The sequence below is a fragment of the Hippocampus comes genome, unplaced genomic scaffold, assembly GCF_001891065.2.
Source record: "Hippocampus comes isolate QL1 unplaced genomic scaffold, H_comes_QL1_v1.1 scaffold86, whole genome shotgun sequence".
Lineage (NCBI taxonomy): Eukaryota > Metazoa > Chordata > Actinopteri > Syngnathiformes > Syngnathidae > Hippocampus > Hippocampus comes.
Window position 1 is genome coordinate 1,939,413 of NW_017805882.1, and position 17,289 is coordinate 1,956,701.

The 17,289-nt window shown below is 41.4% G+C and overlaps 2 protein-coding genes across 2 annotated transcripts in view; one reads left to right on the forward strand and one right to left on the reverse strand.

The window, feature by feature from the left end:
• On the reverse strand, positions 1-10,999 carry sec23b (SEC23 homolog B, coat complex II component). Its single transcript, XM_019889396.1, has 19 exons — positions 10,869-10,999; positions 9,494-9,721; positions 8,543-8,600; positions 8,369-8,455; positions 7,981-8,217; positions 7,549-7,631; positions 7,296-7,440; positions 5,718-5,876; positions 5,496-5,611; positions 5,062-5,185; positions 4,831-4,911; positions 4,669-4,758; positions 4,198-4,304; positions 3,230-3,383; positions 3,046-3,123; positions 2,550-2,711; positions 2,347-2,433; positions 1,196-1,417; positions 1-332 (listed from the first exon to the last, which is right to left on the reverse strand). Exons 2-19 carry the CDS (start codon positions 9,712-9,714, stop codon positions 243-245), a joined length of 2,301 nt encoding a protein of 766 aa, XP_019744955.1. The 5' UTR covers positions 9,715-9,721; positions 10,869-10,999; the 3' UTR covers positions 1-242.
• A 1,197-nt stretch (positions 11,000-12,196) lies between these two features.
• ccdc85al (coiled-coil domain containing 85A, like) overlaps positions 12,197-17,289 on the forward strand; it is a 23,271-nt gene continuing 18,178 nt past the window's right edge. The window contains exons 1-2 of the mRNA XM_019889397.1: positions 12,197-12,809; positions 13,751-14,834. Coding sequence (XP_019744956.1) covers positions 12,564-12,809; positions 13,751-14,834 — 1,330 coding nt within the window. The 5' untranslated portion in view covers positions 12,197-12,563. The remainder of the gene's footprint in view (positions 12,810-13,750; positions 14,835-17,289) is intronic.

Genomic DNA, 17,289 nt, shown 5'->3' on the forward strand with positions numbered 1-17,289 from the left:
ATTTCTTTAGTTCCAGTCAAAGGAAACGTATTTGCATTAAGCATCGCTTAGTAATGTCAAACATATAACAGAAAGGGAGATTTTGCTATCTGCACACTGAAAAGGTGACAGGAGTGGAGACAGGGAAAAAATAAAAGCAAGAACATTTGGAGGCAGACACTCGGTGGATGCTGACAGCTGAACTGGAATGTCGAGTCAATTCCTTGTGTTCTCCCCAACGGTAAAGTGGGATGTTGACAGGTCTACGCAGAGCTGGTCACAGCCAGTTTTTTCAAGTGGTCCATGAAAACCTGCAGGCTGACGTCATCAGTCAGGATTGGTGCTCCAGTCTCCTGTAGTTGCACACCAAACAAATATGATGAAAACAGTGATGAGCGTGAGCCCCCACCCCACCGACTCATTCAGACTATCCAATCTCATTTATGACTGTAATCCTTGAATCACTTTAATTGAACTAAGTGCATTTGTCACGAAGATTAGCTTATGCAAATGCTCTTGGCAATCTCAATCTAAGGCTTCCAGAGCCAAACTTCCATATCAGGCAGTTCTTTCTTGATTTGGCAAATTGGAGAATAATTCTATTTTCATTTTACCCTAGTCTCCATTTAGGATAAGAGGCTGGGTAATCCACGATCCTGCACTTGTTGACAGGTTTACTTTGAAGTCTCTCTTGCTAGAGATGCTTCTGTATCTTAAAATCTTTCATTTGAGGAGGGGTGGTATCATTCAGGAAACGGTTAACCAGTTGAAAGCTCTCTCACTATTTTGACAATTCCTCTCACTGGAGTAATCATCAATTTTGTTAACAATGACTGTACTCAAACATCTATTTGGCTTCACTTTTTCTGTCCACCATGGGGGCCTTGATCACGGCTCATTTGCAGCACAGTGTCCCTTTCATACTGACATCTCTCCTCACATGTGTAAACAAGCAGACACGTGTGTGTGTGTGTGTGTGTGTGTGTGTGTGTGTGTGACATCTGGATTTCAGTGTGGTGTGCTTTTTTGTTGTTGTTGTTGTTGTTGTTATTAATAGACATGGCTTTGGCCTGAGCATTAAAACTGCAAATAATAGCAAAAAGGCAGTTTTTGAGTAAATGTGTTCCCAAAACGATCTGCTAATAGGAGAATTTGTGCAATGCCAAACCATAGATGAGTAGTTTTACAGCAATAAAATAAAAGTCAAAAAGGGTACCTGTCCCCAAGCGTAGAGGTTGTTGTGGGTCTGGGAAGGGTTGACCTTTGAGAGCAGGAAGCGGGCCTGCGAACCTCCATGCTCTGTATCGACATAGCGAGGCATGGGAAAACGTGTCTGTAGAATCTCCTGCGCGTCATCCAAAGGTGCCTGTAGCAGCTGTTTGAAGTTTTCATACTCGGCCATTTCCTGGTATCCTGCTTTTCGCCACTGGGCTATGGTCTGGGGACAAAAAGGCAAGGAAAACAGATGTTAGGCAACTTTTAATGGAATCACCTGTCCAAAATCAAAGTGTCTAAGCCAGAGAAACTTTCAAACTAGCCAAAACTAATGAAACACAACAAGGTTCCCACTCTTTTCTTGAAATGATTTTCCAGGACTTTCCGAGACTTTTCCAAGACTTTTTCATCTGCTACAGTACGAGTCAAGTTATCACAACATACAATAATACATAATTCAAGCCCCAAGCTTTGGTTAAGTGTTACTTTCTGCAATTGTATCCTATATTTTTTACTTTTACCAAATCAGCCAAACAAACAAACAAACAAAAAAATAAATAAAACATCCCTCAAAGTTGCAATTCGGTTCTCATCATTGACCCCAAAAGAACTGCTAATTCGCAAATGTCCCAACACAAAAATAAGCTAATTTGAAGGTTGCCATTGAAATTACTTTGCATTTCTAAGTAAATCCAGATAATGGAATTAATCTGATTGACTAATGAGCTGGTTTGAGAGAGGCCAAAGCCCATGCTAACAGCTAGAGCAGAGATGAAGCAGAAAAGTGCTACGGCTTAATGTTGCCCACTGAATGGAGCTGAAAACAGAAATACATGTCTCTTTAACCTGTTTGCATTCAACCACATGGCACAGAGAAACAGAATGTGGGAAAATAATTTTCCAGTACATTTCCCAGTTTTTTCCTTTTTCCAATGTGTTTTCCATGATTCGAAAAATAATTTCCAGATTTCTCCGGACGCATGGGAACCTTGCAAAAGCCTTGCTTTTTTAAAAATTATTTTGTCCATTAGAATAAATTCAAGCAGAAGAACACATTTCAATGTATTATCGTCAATGTTTTACGTGTTCTGTTGTATGATTTTTATTTTATGTTAAATGTTCTGATGTAGTGGATTGTATTCTTCCGAGTACCTCTCCATGGTAGATAACAAGCTGAAAGAAGGTGTCCATCAGCAAAATTCGATCTGGAAGGATGCTGCTGCTGTCCAGGAGTACAGGCTGAGGAGGAGAAGAATCGCTGATGTCTTTTGTTTTTTTTTTTAAATGTTCACATTTACATAGCACAAATCTCCACATCTCACAAGGATCAAGAGTCTAAAACGTGTAAGGCTGACCTCTGGTGGGCCATGAAAGGAGTAGGAGTAAAGGATGGGCTGGATCATGATGAGCGACTGTGTCAGGTCCTGCCTGACAAAGTGGTGCCTGTAATAAGAGGACTCATCTGGACTGTTGTTGAACACTTGCAGGAAGGGCGACCGCCGCAGGTGGAACATAAACTGCAAGTTAGAAACAAGACATCATGAAAATGAGTGTCCCATTCACGGACATGTAGACATTACATTTCAAATCCAGTAAATAGCTTTATCAAACATTCTGGCGGTGTTTGTTTTAATATTATTTATTCTCTATTTACTTACATGACAGTGCATTCAATCAAACACCTCAATAAATACTCATCTGACAAGCAAACATAGCTTTGGAAAGGGAGAAAGTATTGATTGCATTTGATTGTGCAGTTGGCCCTAAGACCATTCGGTATGTCAATTAAATTCCTTACATTAATCTTGTTTTTCTTTTTTTAAGAATCACTCGCAGATGTGTGTAATGTACCTGAGGGTAAAGTGACAGGGACTCTGACAGCTTGAAGGACGTCGGATCATCTTTATTGAATTGACCAAACTTTTGGCACTGCAACACGTGAAAGCATACATGGGAAAAATAGAACCATAGAGTAATTTTTCTCATTTCAGATTAATTGTGCAGTGTTCTTCACATTCTGCGATGAGTCACTCACCAGGCGAATTAACTGCCTGTCGAGCCAGCGCAACACATCGGGCCCCTCCTCCGACTCTGCTCGGAAGACGCCCAGGCGAGCCATGAGCACAGCGGCTGCTTCTTGATCAAATGATGACTCAATGTGCTGAATTTGGGACTGTGCATCTGCCCAGCTTGGGTGGGGACACATATGACAAGAAGACACTGTGGGTACAGTTAAACACAGGTGTGGTGCAGGTAGGGCCTGTCACAATAACATATTTTAATGATGATTAGGGTTGGGCCTGTCACAGTAACATTTTAATGATGATACATGTTCCTAGAAAAGATCACAATAAACGATAGAATCATTGATCATGTTTTTTAATGATATTAGAGCATCATATTTGAATTATATTCTTTTGAAGAGCAACTAACTTTAAGTTGCAAGAATATTGATTGCTGGCAGTGAAACGCAGAACAGAGTGATAACTCCAACAGAATGTCCTCTTTTTGCCCATGTACAAGGCTATAATGTCTGTAATATTCCCTCTGAATTTCCATGAGAGCATTCACACAAACTCCCTGAGCGTTCTTAGAACCACGGTGAGCAACAGATATGCACACGGTGCTCAAACTAATATCATACCTGTCCAAAACCTGAGATCATAACACATGATGTGATATACAGGGAGGTACTAAATGTGACAAAAAAAAAAGTTAAACCGCCTATATTTTAATCGCTTTATAAGAGGAGGATATGAAAAATACAAAAAGCGCAAACAGCTCTGGTTTGATTTTTTTTTTTAATGTGCTGCATACATTTCCTGTGTGCTGAGAAGGTGAAAACAGTACGCAATTGCGCACAGGTGCAGCTTAGAGGGAACATTGAATGGCTGACTGAGAATTTAAAACATACGTTTTGTTTTTTTTCACAATTTTAGCAGACAGGCCAAGTACACCTGCATAAGATTGTTTGTTGTATCAATAATAAAAAAGTGTTCTTACTTCCTGGCAATTGTGGTGACACGTATCCTCCTCTGAGTGTTGGAATGCTGGTATTGGGTTACAAACTGGACTGCCCCCCGGCCACCCTGTGGGATTGGTGCATTGTGCTGCATACAACGAGACGGCACATAACTATGAATTCGCCACAAGACTACAGTCGTACCTCTTTTCAACATACCCCATTTACGTTTCCCCCCTTCTAACGTTCACAATTCAAAGTCCAGATTTCACGTAACTCATTTTTCATTTGCCAATTTTGCGAACAACGAACACCTTTATAATGTAAGCCTCCTTATTGGCCATTTTAGTGGAAATGGTTACAATGAATTACCGTTATAACGTACAGATTCGTTATGTCCCTCGAGATACGTTGTAGTGAGGTTCGACTGTACTGTATTAACTAATGTTGTGTTTACTCAGTCAAAATAAATGAATATTCCTGAGCTTGAGGCCCAAGCAATTTTGCTTTACCTGATTCACCACTTCAAAATAAATGCCCAAAGTGGTGGAAGGACTAAGACTGCACACTTTCCACTGGCTTGTGCCACCAACGCCCATCTCCTACACAAAACAGTGAATTGTTAAGAGTGACAGCGAGCTCCCAAATAACAGCAATAGAATACAACGACTTACATTCTCGGACACGCAGGAGCCCTTTGAGTTGAGCGATACGCAAGGTCCAATGGCCCCGCAAACCTTCAGTTCTCGTGAAGTCTGCACAGACACATTGACACATTTGTAAAGCTTTGGAATACACAATCATGGAAACGTGACCACTGATCAAAACGTCAACATTATTCACTTCTATATTGCTTGCAGAAATAGACTCAGTTGAAAATTGTGAGCACAAAATCACTTATTTACCTTGACCTCCATGATGCCTCCGAAGGCCATGCGGAAGTCGCCGTTATAATCTTTGTTGAAAACTCTCTGGAAAGTTTGCTTGAACAACGAGGTATTGAAGGAGTCTCCCATGACTATGTGTCCCCTGAGAGTAGAGCAGAGACCATTCTCATCTTTTCATTACTTGCAGCTTACATTTTAAGTAATAGTACTGAATGTGTAATGCAGACTAGAAATGCATATTGTTTGGTTACAGTGTTTACGTTTCATTCATTCATACAAAAAACAGCACACATTGTCCATCTTCTGTTCTGTACACTACCTTGCTAAACGAGAATAGATCGCAAAAGGAAGGAAGAGTGGAATACCTGTCTGTTTGCATAGTATTATGTGCGTAACACTCAAATAAACAATCCCGCAGCCATCAAATGTTTGGCTGTCATTTGCTGACGTACCCAGTGAGATTAGATAAACATTTCATTTCCAGCAGCCCAGTCTGGTCCAAAGCACAGGCGTAGATGTCAATACTGTGGCCGTTTACTGCTGATCGGTTGGCTAAGGCTTCATAGTACTACATTTAAAAAAGAATATGAAGACAGTGGGGATTTTATTTATTGTATCAGGTTGAGTCCAAAAAGAGCTTATCATTGAACACCGTTAGCCATGTTTTGACTCACCTTTGTAGCCTTCTTCAAGTGGCGAGCGTTATCCTTCTGGATGTCATGCCAGGAGCGGATGGGGGTTTTCAGCTCGTCTCCCACCACCATTCCGGGGCCCTGAGTGGGGGGCCCGCCGATGAAGAGCATGACGCGAGCACCAGTGTTGGGGAATGTGCCCTAAGAGATTGTTACCACATAAGTTCAAACATCAAGTGCAATAATCACATTTAATTAAACAGCGAACATGAGCACTGAACATGACAGCTGCGACGTTTAATCACTCAATCTATAAGCAAATTCATAGAGAATTGTTTTAACTGAGTAATTATGTCCGGACCTTGTTTAATTTTAAAAGATAGCACAAATCCTTGAAATTTCAGTGCCTTAACAAGACATTTGCAAACATCAGATTTTACTTTGGAAAACAATGGACAGCAATTTTGTCTATTTTCTGACATGTTACAGCACAAATCAGTAATTGAATCATACAAATCTATTTATATTTTCTGCACTGTCAATTTGAAACATCTTGTTTTTAAAATCTGTTGATTGACAAAATAATTGAGATGAATGGATTATTTAAGTTTTTTTTTGTTGCCTAGTGAACACTTAGAATTTTATTCGTGACATTGTTTTGTATTACAGTATTATTTATACAATGCAGCGCAAGAGATGTGCACAGGTTTTCAAGTTTTCCATTAGAACAGGCATGTTGAGAGAAGGGATTCTTGTTGATGCCAATATGAATACATGTTGAAAGCAAGGTCTTCCAGGAAACCAGTTTAAGCAAAAACAGCCCCTAGGAATATGCGAAGATGCAGAAACATACACTTGCATGTTTAGTTTAGGTTATGTCAGAATAAATATAAGAAAACCTCATCGTAGTGAACAATTTTTTTTTGTCGTTGCTGCCTCACAAGTTTAAGGCTGGCATGCCTCTGGACAAACAATCCAGTGTGAAGTCGTGGCCGAAACCTAAATTTAATCTAATCAGGCCTCTTTGCTTGGCTAAAAGAGAGCGGTCGGTTGCACTTGCATTACATACTCATACAGATTAGAGGATAATGACGGGTAAGGGGAAAACACAGAAGGCAAACAGAACTGGCCTTTGAGCTAGAGAATTACATGTATCGTTTCTGCACAAGATAAAGATTCTGCAGAGAGTGCATCACTGAACAGCAGCACGTGGAAGAATCAACAGAAAGAGGCTAAAGTTCAGTGCACACGGCGCTTCCTTAAAAATGACTGCTTACACGGTGAGATCCAAAAAAGAAAAAGCTTTCATTTTGCAGATTAAATATGATCACATTCTAGTTCACCTTCGTTAAAAATAAGGCACTTTATCGTGTAGTAAAGGTTTGTGCACACAAAATGACTGTGAACGTTCCCTTGCACTGCATTTACATTACACAACGACATTCAAACATTTTTTTAAAGATTAGCCAAACATTTGTTTTCTCATTTTTATGACATTCTAATAAATTGGGTACGGACAGTAAATGCATCATGAAACTTTTCTCTTCCATAATGGGTCAATTTCTTATTTAATATTGATATGATATTCACTTTGTAGCTTTGGTAATCAGGTTATAATACCTCCAGCAGACCAACAGCAACAGACAGCGCAACACCAGTAGATCGGAGAGGCCTTTTACCCTGGGGAACAGGCCAGGGGTCTCTCTGGAGCTCCCCCAGTAAATCGGTCAGATTCATATCAACTTTGTGCACAGGCTGAAGGAACCTGAATATCAAAGATGAGACAATTGTCATTTTAAATAGTGGGACTTTTAGAAACTGTTTCAATTCACTAAGGGAAAGCAGCAAATGGGGTGTTGCTACTCCTTCATACCTGCAAGAGGCTGCAGCATCTTGAGGTGCAGGAGGGCGCCCTGGCTGTCCTGCTACAGAAGGCTTTGTTAAACCCAACATCTCCTGAAAAAATGAAGAGATTTTGTTGAGTGTCATTTTTGACATTTTGTACTATCGGTGTATTCAGCAGTACATACAACGAATGATGGCACCAAAGTCTGCTTCAAGGCAAGTGTGAGCCGCAGGCGTGTTTATATTGACTTAAGTTGTAGGGGAAACAGCCCTCTGGAGTTAAACACAATCGAAGTGTGCAAACCGCTGTCGGACTTGGTATCAGGAATTCTTCTGAAACTCACCTTAGCAACCATCTCTCGGTCTGTTTGCCATGTACTCCAGCTTTTTTTTTTTGTTTTGTTTTAATGTCAATAGTTACAGTGAGAATCCTAATTCATCACCGTCTTACGTCACCCACCTGAATCTGTTTAGAGGTGAGATCCTTGGTGCCCCTGAATACGTAGCTCTTGGAGATCAACTCGCAACTAAGCTCATGAACCTGCACCATTCGCCCGAAAGTGATGAGGCCCACTAAAGCATTGGGAGGCAGAAGACTGAGGGACATCTGAAGGGACTCTTTCAAAGCCTGGAGGTCTTCTTCTTCCAAGCACGTGTCTACTACATAAAGGAAGATCAGTGGAGCTGAGGGTCCGCGCTGTAAAAAGGAGAAAATTGCACATGATTCAGTGTTGTTTAGGAATGTGTGGTATGCTAATGTCCAAAATAGAATGTCAATGGGTCACATTGTACTATCCGTCGGTCCATGCATGAGATGTGGTCACAGTAACAAAGTGTGTTGCATGTACCTGTACTATGTACTCAATGGTGGAAAACTGTGGCATGAGTTCAGCTGGTTGGTTCACTTCTGATATTCCCGCATAGGAAGGAGGGAACTGCAAACATACAGAGATGCATGTAGGCAAAATAAGTAAGACATAGCTACGTATGCTTCAAAACATCCTGCGATCATCAGTACTTACAGGGTTTCTCTGGAAGCAGAAGTTACAGGCCCAAATCTTTGCTCTGAAGTCAACTTGACTGTTACAAAATGGATAAAAAAAAACAAAAAAACAAACGGGTTTGTTATGCATCCAAACACAGAAAGAATAATGTGCTATACTTTCTATGGCCAAATTGGATTTCGGCCGTCGTTGCTGTTAGTTAATGATGAGTAAATATACGACATATAATGGAGTAAACATGAAATACTAGATGTCTTTTTCTGCTGTGCCCGAGACAGCACACTGGAACAAAAACATAATGATTATGAACAAAAGCAATAATCAAAACCAGGAATCACTGAATAGTTTAGCATGCCACATCCACTCTGCAAAATGCAACACTCCACCCATTGACACCAGGCTACCATATGTTTCAGGTGAAAAAGCTAACAAACGGAATTGTTTTGATCATTTGTAAATAAATAATGTACCTTAATATTTATTGTACACTGGAAGCACTTAAGTCAAATTCAAATAGCATAATTCTGAATTCAACGAAAATGTTTGAAGAATCTAAACTTATACTGTATACCTATTTTCTTTCGCTTCAAGAGGCTTTTTTGAAAACTCCCAAAAACAAACAAAAAAACTCGAACTGCTGTCATGCATGATGTCAAATCAGCACACAGCATACTGAATTTCGGGAAAGCGTGATATGCTTTTGGTTTGTTTTGTGACACTTATTCCAAATGAAGAACCCAGTTTCAACAAATAAGAGTTTAACCAGCGAACACAATATACATGTACAGTAGATATGATATTGCATTAAAAAAATCTCACATCAGTATCATGCCAGAATTTTCTTTTAGCTCTTAATATTAACAATGGAAAATGTTTTAGTTACACCTTGTTGGCCAATCACAAAAGGTCAGCAAAAAACTAAAACTACAATAAAGTAGTTAGTAAACACTTTGTGCAGGTGTAACTTACCACAGCGGATTGAGCACTGCTTTGCAGTTGGCTCGGCTGCACATGACAGGCTCATATTGGACTGGGGGCAGGTCGGGCCTTTCCTTGAGTGGTGTGAAGAGACACGAGACAGGCACCACAAGCCTGGTCGCTTCTAGTCGGCTGGAGGGCCAAAGATTCCAACTGAATCTCACGCCATCCCGGTCCTCATTCTGTTGGATGAATTCCTGGTAGGTGGCCATCAGCAAGCTTCAGAAGCGTAGAGGGTCAACAGAGGACAATATGAAGATGACACACTCACACAAAACCTGCTTCTAGTTTTATCTAGTCTAAAACAAACAGTACAAATGTTTGCATTACATTTCAATGTCTAATTTGAAAATATGACGCACAAATGCACCTCAGAGAAACCTGATCAACGAGTTATGGTGAGTGTGTGAGACATTTTACTAATGTTTTACTCCACCTTTGTTTGTGTGTGTTACTGAAATTTTGTTACGCCTTCAGCAAGGAAATTATTATCCTTCTGCTGTAACAGGAAACTAATTGCTAGTAGAGGACACACTGTTCGCATGCCCAAATGTGGAGCGGAAAAAATACGCAACTCAAGAAAATGATGTTTGGGTTCTCACGACTTGTGGTCTTAACTTGTTACTTAATTTATTACCAGGATTTTTCTAGGGTTGACACATTTGAATAAAGCCATCTCTTTAAAAAATATTGAATGTGTTTGCTCACAAAGGACTCAGATGTCAACATTTAATTTTCCTCGCAATAGTAGCCTATCAATTTCTGTGGATTTATTGCTACATCCGCATTGCCTCGTTACATTGCCGAGATGTGAACGAACAAGTTGAAGGACGAAGAATTGAAATTCAAATGTCGGTATTAGTACATGACATACAATTCGGCAAGACATTTTCAGTCTTTAAATTACTCATGGACGACACCGTCTGAAAAAAAAATCGAAATAACATAAACTATCAGAGGGTGTACTAATACTATACTGCAAACGTAATGTTCTTGAGCGTTGAGCATAACAAAAAAATCTTTCAGATTTGAAGCCTTGACACAGAAAGTGTTGTGCAAGGAAAGGGTTTTGCCATCCTAAAGTACTGTACACCATCAACGTCCCATACAGTACACGAGACCGAACACTTAGTGTTACACTTCGAATACAAAAGGTAACAAAAGCCTTATCGTGAACGATATATACTTAAAATTAGTCCAAAAAAGAAAACAAAACGTTTTCTATCCGTGGTTTGCTAACACGACCTGTAACCGAATGTAGGTGTCCGGTATGCTACACCGCTAACGGAATTTATTTAGCATTAGCCCATCTTCTGACAACCCCTCCAATCTGCTGTACATTGTCTCGTGGATGAAATCATCTTACCTTTAATATCAGAGTGACGTCCGTATCAGCGTTTATTCTATTAAAACAAATGCAACATTTGGACCTCAAAAACACAAGATGGACAAGCAACAGAACACAGGAGACTGCGAATGTTCACGACTAGCCGGCTTGTGCTCTCTGTAAAGTGACGTGTAACTCCAAGCTTCAACAGTTCCAATTGGTTTCGATATCAATGACGCAAAACGGGCGTATCCGCACGCATTCGGAACAGGAAGTTGCCGTCCACACAACGCGAGTGATGGTGCATTCCGACTCTTGTCAGAAGTCGGAATTTCTACATTTAGTCAGGAAATAATATTTACAAACTCTGACTCTAGCTTCCAGGATCAATCGAAAGTAAAACTCTTTTCCATGTTTAATTAAAGTATTGTAAGACACGCAATTGAAATTTGACCATTATCAGTGTCTTTGACACTTTACATTTAAAAATACTTTGTATGGTTGTTATGTAATCATATACTGTACTGTATCTGATTCGGGATACATGCATGTCATTACTGTATACATTTGATAAATGTCTACTCATCAGAGTCGTCTCAGAAGTGAACTAGCAGCAGAATATTGGTCAGTAACATAAAACAAGCAAAATGTTTCTATTAAAGTTGTTGATTATTGATTTAATTATATTGTATAAGCAGCTCTATTTATTGTTGCACTTTGTCATTTTTTTTCGATTGAATTATTTTTGATCGTTGTTGTTACAGTTTTTGGAAACCGGCGTATAAACCAGATGCCACTTGTACAGCAATACATAGCACGAGTACGCGATACTGGTTCATTTTGTTACTTTTAATAGACCTAGTTATTCAGTACCTCATTTATTGTACTCTCACTTGATTAAAAGCAAAGGCATATCACGGGGTAAAGGCATATCACGCTGACAGAATAATAGAATAATGTAAAGACATGCACGGCAGGCTGATTGAACACTCTAAATAGTCCTCAGGTGTGAATATGAGCGTGGCTGGCAACCGGTTCAGGGTGTCCTCCGCCTACTGCCCGAAGACAGCTGGGATAGGCTGTCTAGAGGGCGCCAAATTATTATTATTATTTTGCGGGCGTAAATCGGTGATATCATCCAAAAGAGAATGCAGAGACCCTTCTTTCACTAGTTAACAAGTATCCCTATGCTTTCAAGTTCAAAATCAGCAGCTTTAACGGACGGTCCATGTAGAAGCAAAGACAAGCATAAAACACTGGAGGACATTAGATGGCGCTGCGACTACTCTTTATTTTTCATGACACAGAGCGAGAGAGAGAGAGAGAGAGAGAGAGAGAGAGAGAGAGAGAGAGAGGTGGTACAGACGGTGACCACGGACTCTCCTCACCAGCTCTCATTGTGCGAGCAGGCGTGATCCTGAAGGCTCACTATTTCTTACTCGCGAACTGTAGCTGGGGGGCCGAGGGGAAGCAAAGTGAAGAGAGGCACCACCTCGACCGTAGGGATGTTGCAGTGACGGCAGAGCGTCCTCCCAGCACTCAGCCGGCATCGTCAGCTGTTGCGCCTGCAGTGTGGTGAGCAGCAGCCGTGTCGAGAGCAAAGGCGGTGTCGAAAAACTATGCCACCGATGTTAAGACGATAACCTTCATCCACGAATCAATCGGCGAGCTGATGCGAGCAGGGACTACCAGCAAACCGCTGAATATTTTCCGCCCTTTGGAGGAGCTGTGCCAATGGAGAAAGCGACTACACCGCCCCAGCCTCAGGTGCAGCTGTCAATAGCCAAGACCGACAGTCCGGCGGACGACGTCTCCGGCTTATCCGATGAGGACCTGCTCAAGTGGACCAAGGAAGACCTGGTGAGGCGTCTGAGACGCTCCGAGGCCGACAAGATGAGCGTGATTCTGGACCACGGAAATCTCATCCGAGAGGTCAATCGCAGCTTACAGTTGCACTTGAACGAGATCAGGGGGCTGAAGGTGAGGAGGGGAGCATTTCGTGAGGGATGAGATCATGTAGCTGTAGCATTAGAGCGCACCTGAGTACACGCACAGTAGTGGGCGTGATGAGCTGCAAACATGGTATCAGACTCGAGGTTATCCCGAAGTTCATTGTGCCATTCTGTGGGTCTGCATTTGATTACTTGTACAGAGAGTACAGTATGTAGCTTACAAATAGTCCAAGTGCACATTATAGCTTTATTTAGCGACAGTATACTCAACCTCTGGCTTTTCTGTAAAATTGTATTTTATTTTATATTCTTACAAACGTTTTAGAAAAATCTTGTGCATCTTTTGTGATTATACCATGACAAAAAGGCACAATGTGGACATTGTTTACAGTTTAAGCAGAAATCCAGCCTGGTGCAGCATCACTTGAGAATCATTTGCCTTTCTAGGAGACATTGTCACCTTCCCACCCATCCAAGCTGCCTAATTACAATGGAAAGAATTGGAGGCAATAGGGAAACTAGAGACCCGGAGAGGACCAATTAAAGAGAGTTAAATTGTTGCACAAAGAGGAATGAAGGGGAATCCTTGCTAGAGGTGAGAAGGTTACGTTTAAGGGCATAGCACTAAGGTTATATGTTGCACCGTCTTATAGTTTTACCTGAGGGTGAGGCTCCTACAGATCTTTGTGATGTATTGTATAACGAATGCCACACAATGAGTCAGTGCATTGTTGGGTAAGAGAGAAAGAATGACGATATTATTTCAATATTATTGCATGCAGTGTTTCATATATTCAAGAACCATGCAATGGAATTACAGTGGAAATCATGGTAGCACTGTACTTTGACGTACAGACAAATAATTTAACATTGTATCAAAACACAAACACATTTAGAATGTCTTCTGTCTCTGATTAGCATTAACAATGCAGCCAGTCTTCCTCTCATGTTTCTATTTCTCCCTGTCAGGACATCAATCAGAAGCTACAGGAAGACAACCGCGAACTGCGAGACTTGTGCTGCTTCTTGGATGATGACCGGCAAAAAGGAAAGCGAGTGTCCAGGGAGTGGCAGCGTCTGGGCCGTTACAGCTCGAGCATTATGCGCAAAGAGGTGACCCTCTATCTCCAAAAACTCAAGGAATTAGAGCTTCGACAGGAGGAGGTCATCCGCGAAAACCTGGAGCTCAAAGAGCTCTGTCTCCTCCTGGATGAGGATAAAGGAATAGTAGGTGGAAGTGGAGGAAGTGGTGGGAGTGTTGGAATATGCGTGGGGTCCCGAAACTCCATAGACAGTCAGAATAGTTTGCTGCTGGTTCCCGGGCAGGGGCTCCTAATGAGGGATGTTGGGGATGGGAGCAGCACCTCTAGTGCAGGGAGTGCTGACAGCTCAGATCACCATCAGCATAAGCAAACTCACATGGCTGTTGGAGTGGGCGGTCTCGGAATTTCAGGGGAAAAAGGGAGTCCTGAGCTGATGCATAAACCCAGATGTAGCAGCATCAGTGCCATAGGAGGAGCAATGGCAGACAGGGAGGTGTCTAGCCCTGACCACCCGGCTGGGCGCAACCGGAGCACAAGTCTGGAGTACCCGTACACTTTGCCCCAACTCTGTCGACCACGTTGCGGCTCGATATCAGTGCCTGACCACAGCCGGGCCATGCGAGGCTTGAGCCCAGAGAAATATGGAATGAACGTGGGAAGGAGTAGTCCAGAGCAGCATCCAAAGCACTACAGCTCTGACCTTGTTTTAGGCCAGAGGCAGCACTACTTGAGCCAGGGTGGCAGCGGTGACCTCTACCAGAGGCACCACAGGAGCAGCATTAGCAGTACCGGTTGTGAGAGCCCTGAGCCTCGACATGCACATTTAGGGACCGGTGAGCACGTTGAAAAAAGTTGTGCAGTCCAAGGGGGCAGTCCTGAGACTCATAGGCACCAATACAGTTTGAGTCCTGACCATGGGAAGTTTGGCAGTCCAATTAGAGACGCGCAGAGGAGGTCCGCTGGAGATGAGTTGTCACCCCATCATCGGAGCATCTATAACGGAATGAATGGTACGTTTACATGCATGTGAATGAATCCTTTGAATGAAATGAAATATTGTCAATTTTAAGAACCTCACAAATGCAGTGCCAGATCGATTAGGGTGATGGGAGTTTGGCACTTTACTTGCATTTTGGTCCAGAAAGCAATGTGGCCTTAAAGCGGAAGTCAAAGACCAAATCTTCTTTCCAATTATATTTTGTACGTTCCATGCAACTCCACTTGTCTAAACATGGCATTCTCATTGACATTGCATTTGTGGAATATGAATTCAGCAGCAAAATCCACCGGTTTTGATCAATCTCAGCCATTTTGCTACTTGCTGTCAACTGAAAATGGCAACAAAGTTGCTCAGGGCTTCGGTAAATATCCATCAAAGATTGCTCCACAAACACAATTTTACAAAGCAATGAGAATACTGTGTTTAGACTACTGGGGCTGCATATAACACATTACTGTACATTACTGAAAAGAAAATTTAACTTCCCCTTTAAAAGATCCCAAACAACCCAGATGAAATTTTGTTGTTGTTGTTTTTTTTTTTAAATCTGTATTCAAAAGATTCAATTGTGACATGTTGTCCACCCTCCAAGGCACACAACTTGTTCTTGGAATAATTCTTAAGAAAAAAAACCCCAATTGGAATTCCTCAATTTTATTTCACAATGAACACATGAATGAACAGTGTGACTTTGGAACGGATTTCTTCATAACGGTTTATGAATAAAGCCTAATGTTACGAGCACTCAAACCACAAATGTGCAAAGTTATTATTCATGGTAAACAGTGTGACAAGTTATTATTCATGGTGCAATTTTAGGAGATCATATTGTGGGATGAATATCAAAAACAGCCTACCAAGTTGGCCGGTGTTAAAGTTGGCCGATGTTAAAATACCCCACAGTGGCTGATAATCATTTCTGGAGTCCGGGGGAAAAAAGGTGCTGAGTGCCACAGAGCTGGCAGACACTAAATGTGTTCTCAAGGTGAAATGCATGCTTGTCTTTGCAGCAGTAATAATACTACAATAATATTTTTTAAAAATGGAGAGAAAAGACAAAACACAACACAATGTCAAAATTTCATAATGTATGCTAAACATGCATAACTTTATGGAGGATGTACAACACCCATTTGTATTTTAAATCATCTGTAGTTTCTATTGTTACCATTATCTTTAATTTATTTGAGTGCCCTGATGTTAAAACATTAAATTGCTCTGGATTCATTTTAAACTGTTTTGCTCCAGAGATGATTGTCTAGTACAGTTGTAACCCCCCCTGGTCATTTTGCAATCTCTGTGGATTGCAGTGGATTATTGTAAAGACACACACAACTTTTCATTTGGGTCATCTTCCTGTTTCTTCTTTTGGTGGAGGCCAAAGTGCACTCCCTAATGTGGTATTTTCCAGTATATCATTCTTGAATTGATGATATGTTTGCAAAGTGTATTGCCATATTACTTCTTAATTGTCAAATTTAAGTGCTCAGGACACTCACTGACTTTCAGGTCTGGTGATTTGCCAATTGGCAAAGCAGCTGTGAATTGAACTCGAAGAGAAACATGTGCAGCAAATAGTGTTTATCCAGGTCCATATGGACTTCATTAAACCTGCTACCATGAGTTAGTCATTACAGTGAATGAGTTGTGATAAAGTCATATTGTATAATGGCTATTTGTTACCCTGGTGACTTATCTACCAAGAGCATGACCCCTCTGGGACTGCTCTCTCTTCGCCGGCCTCACAAAGGCACATCAATCGACAATAATATTTTCACTTAGATCATGATATACTGTACAGCACTGACTAAAAAATCTCTGCGAATGAATGATGAATGGACTACCATTGATGTTCACGTAACGGCTCATTGTTGTTTTTTTAGGTGAACCTAAAGCACATATGTCAAAGTGCCGGCCCGCGGGCCAAATCCGGCCCGCGAGAATGTTTTCAGTGGCCCCTGGGATGATATTGATTTATTATTAGAACCGGCCCGCGGACCGCAGCAAGCCGAGAGCCCGCAGATCTTTTACACGCACCAAAACTACATTTCCCACAATGCAACGGTGACGCGCCAAGCAGTCGGCCGCTTTATTTAAATATTTATTCGTCTAGCAGTCGTTCCCATAACAGTGACATTAGCTTTCACATACCCATCAAAAATGGCAAAACGGAAGGTGGACACTGAGAACCGGGGGTTTCAAACAAGGTGAGAGTCGAAGAACATGTTCATGGACGTAGCTGGAAAACCTGTGTGTCTTCTGTGTGGAGAAAGTGTGGCGCGATTGAAATAGTGTAATCTGAGACGACATCATGAAACGAAACACGCAAACAAGAACATGGACATGGAGGGGGAAGGGGGATTTCATTAAAAACGGTATACTTAAAGTTTGTGACGAAGTTTACCCCGAAAAAAAGCAACTCTTTTTAAACGTGAGCATTAGCAGAAACACAATGGCAGTGTTTC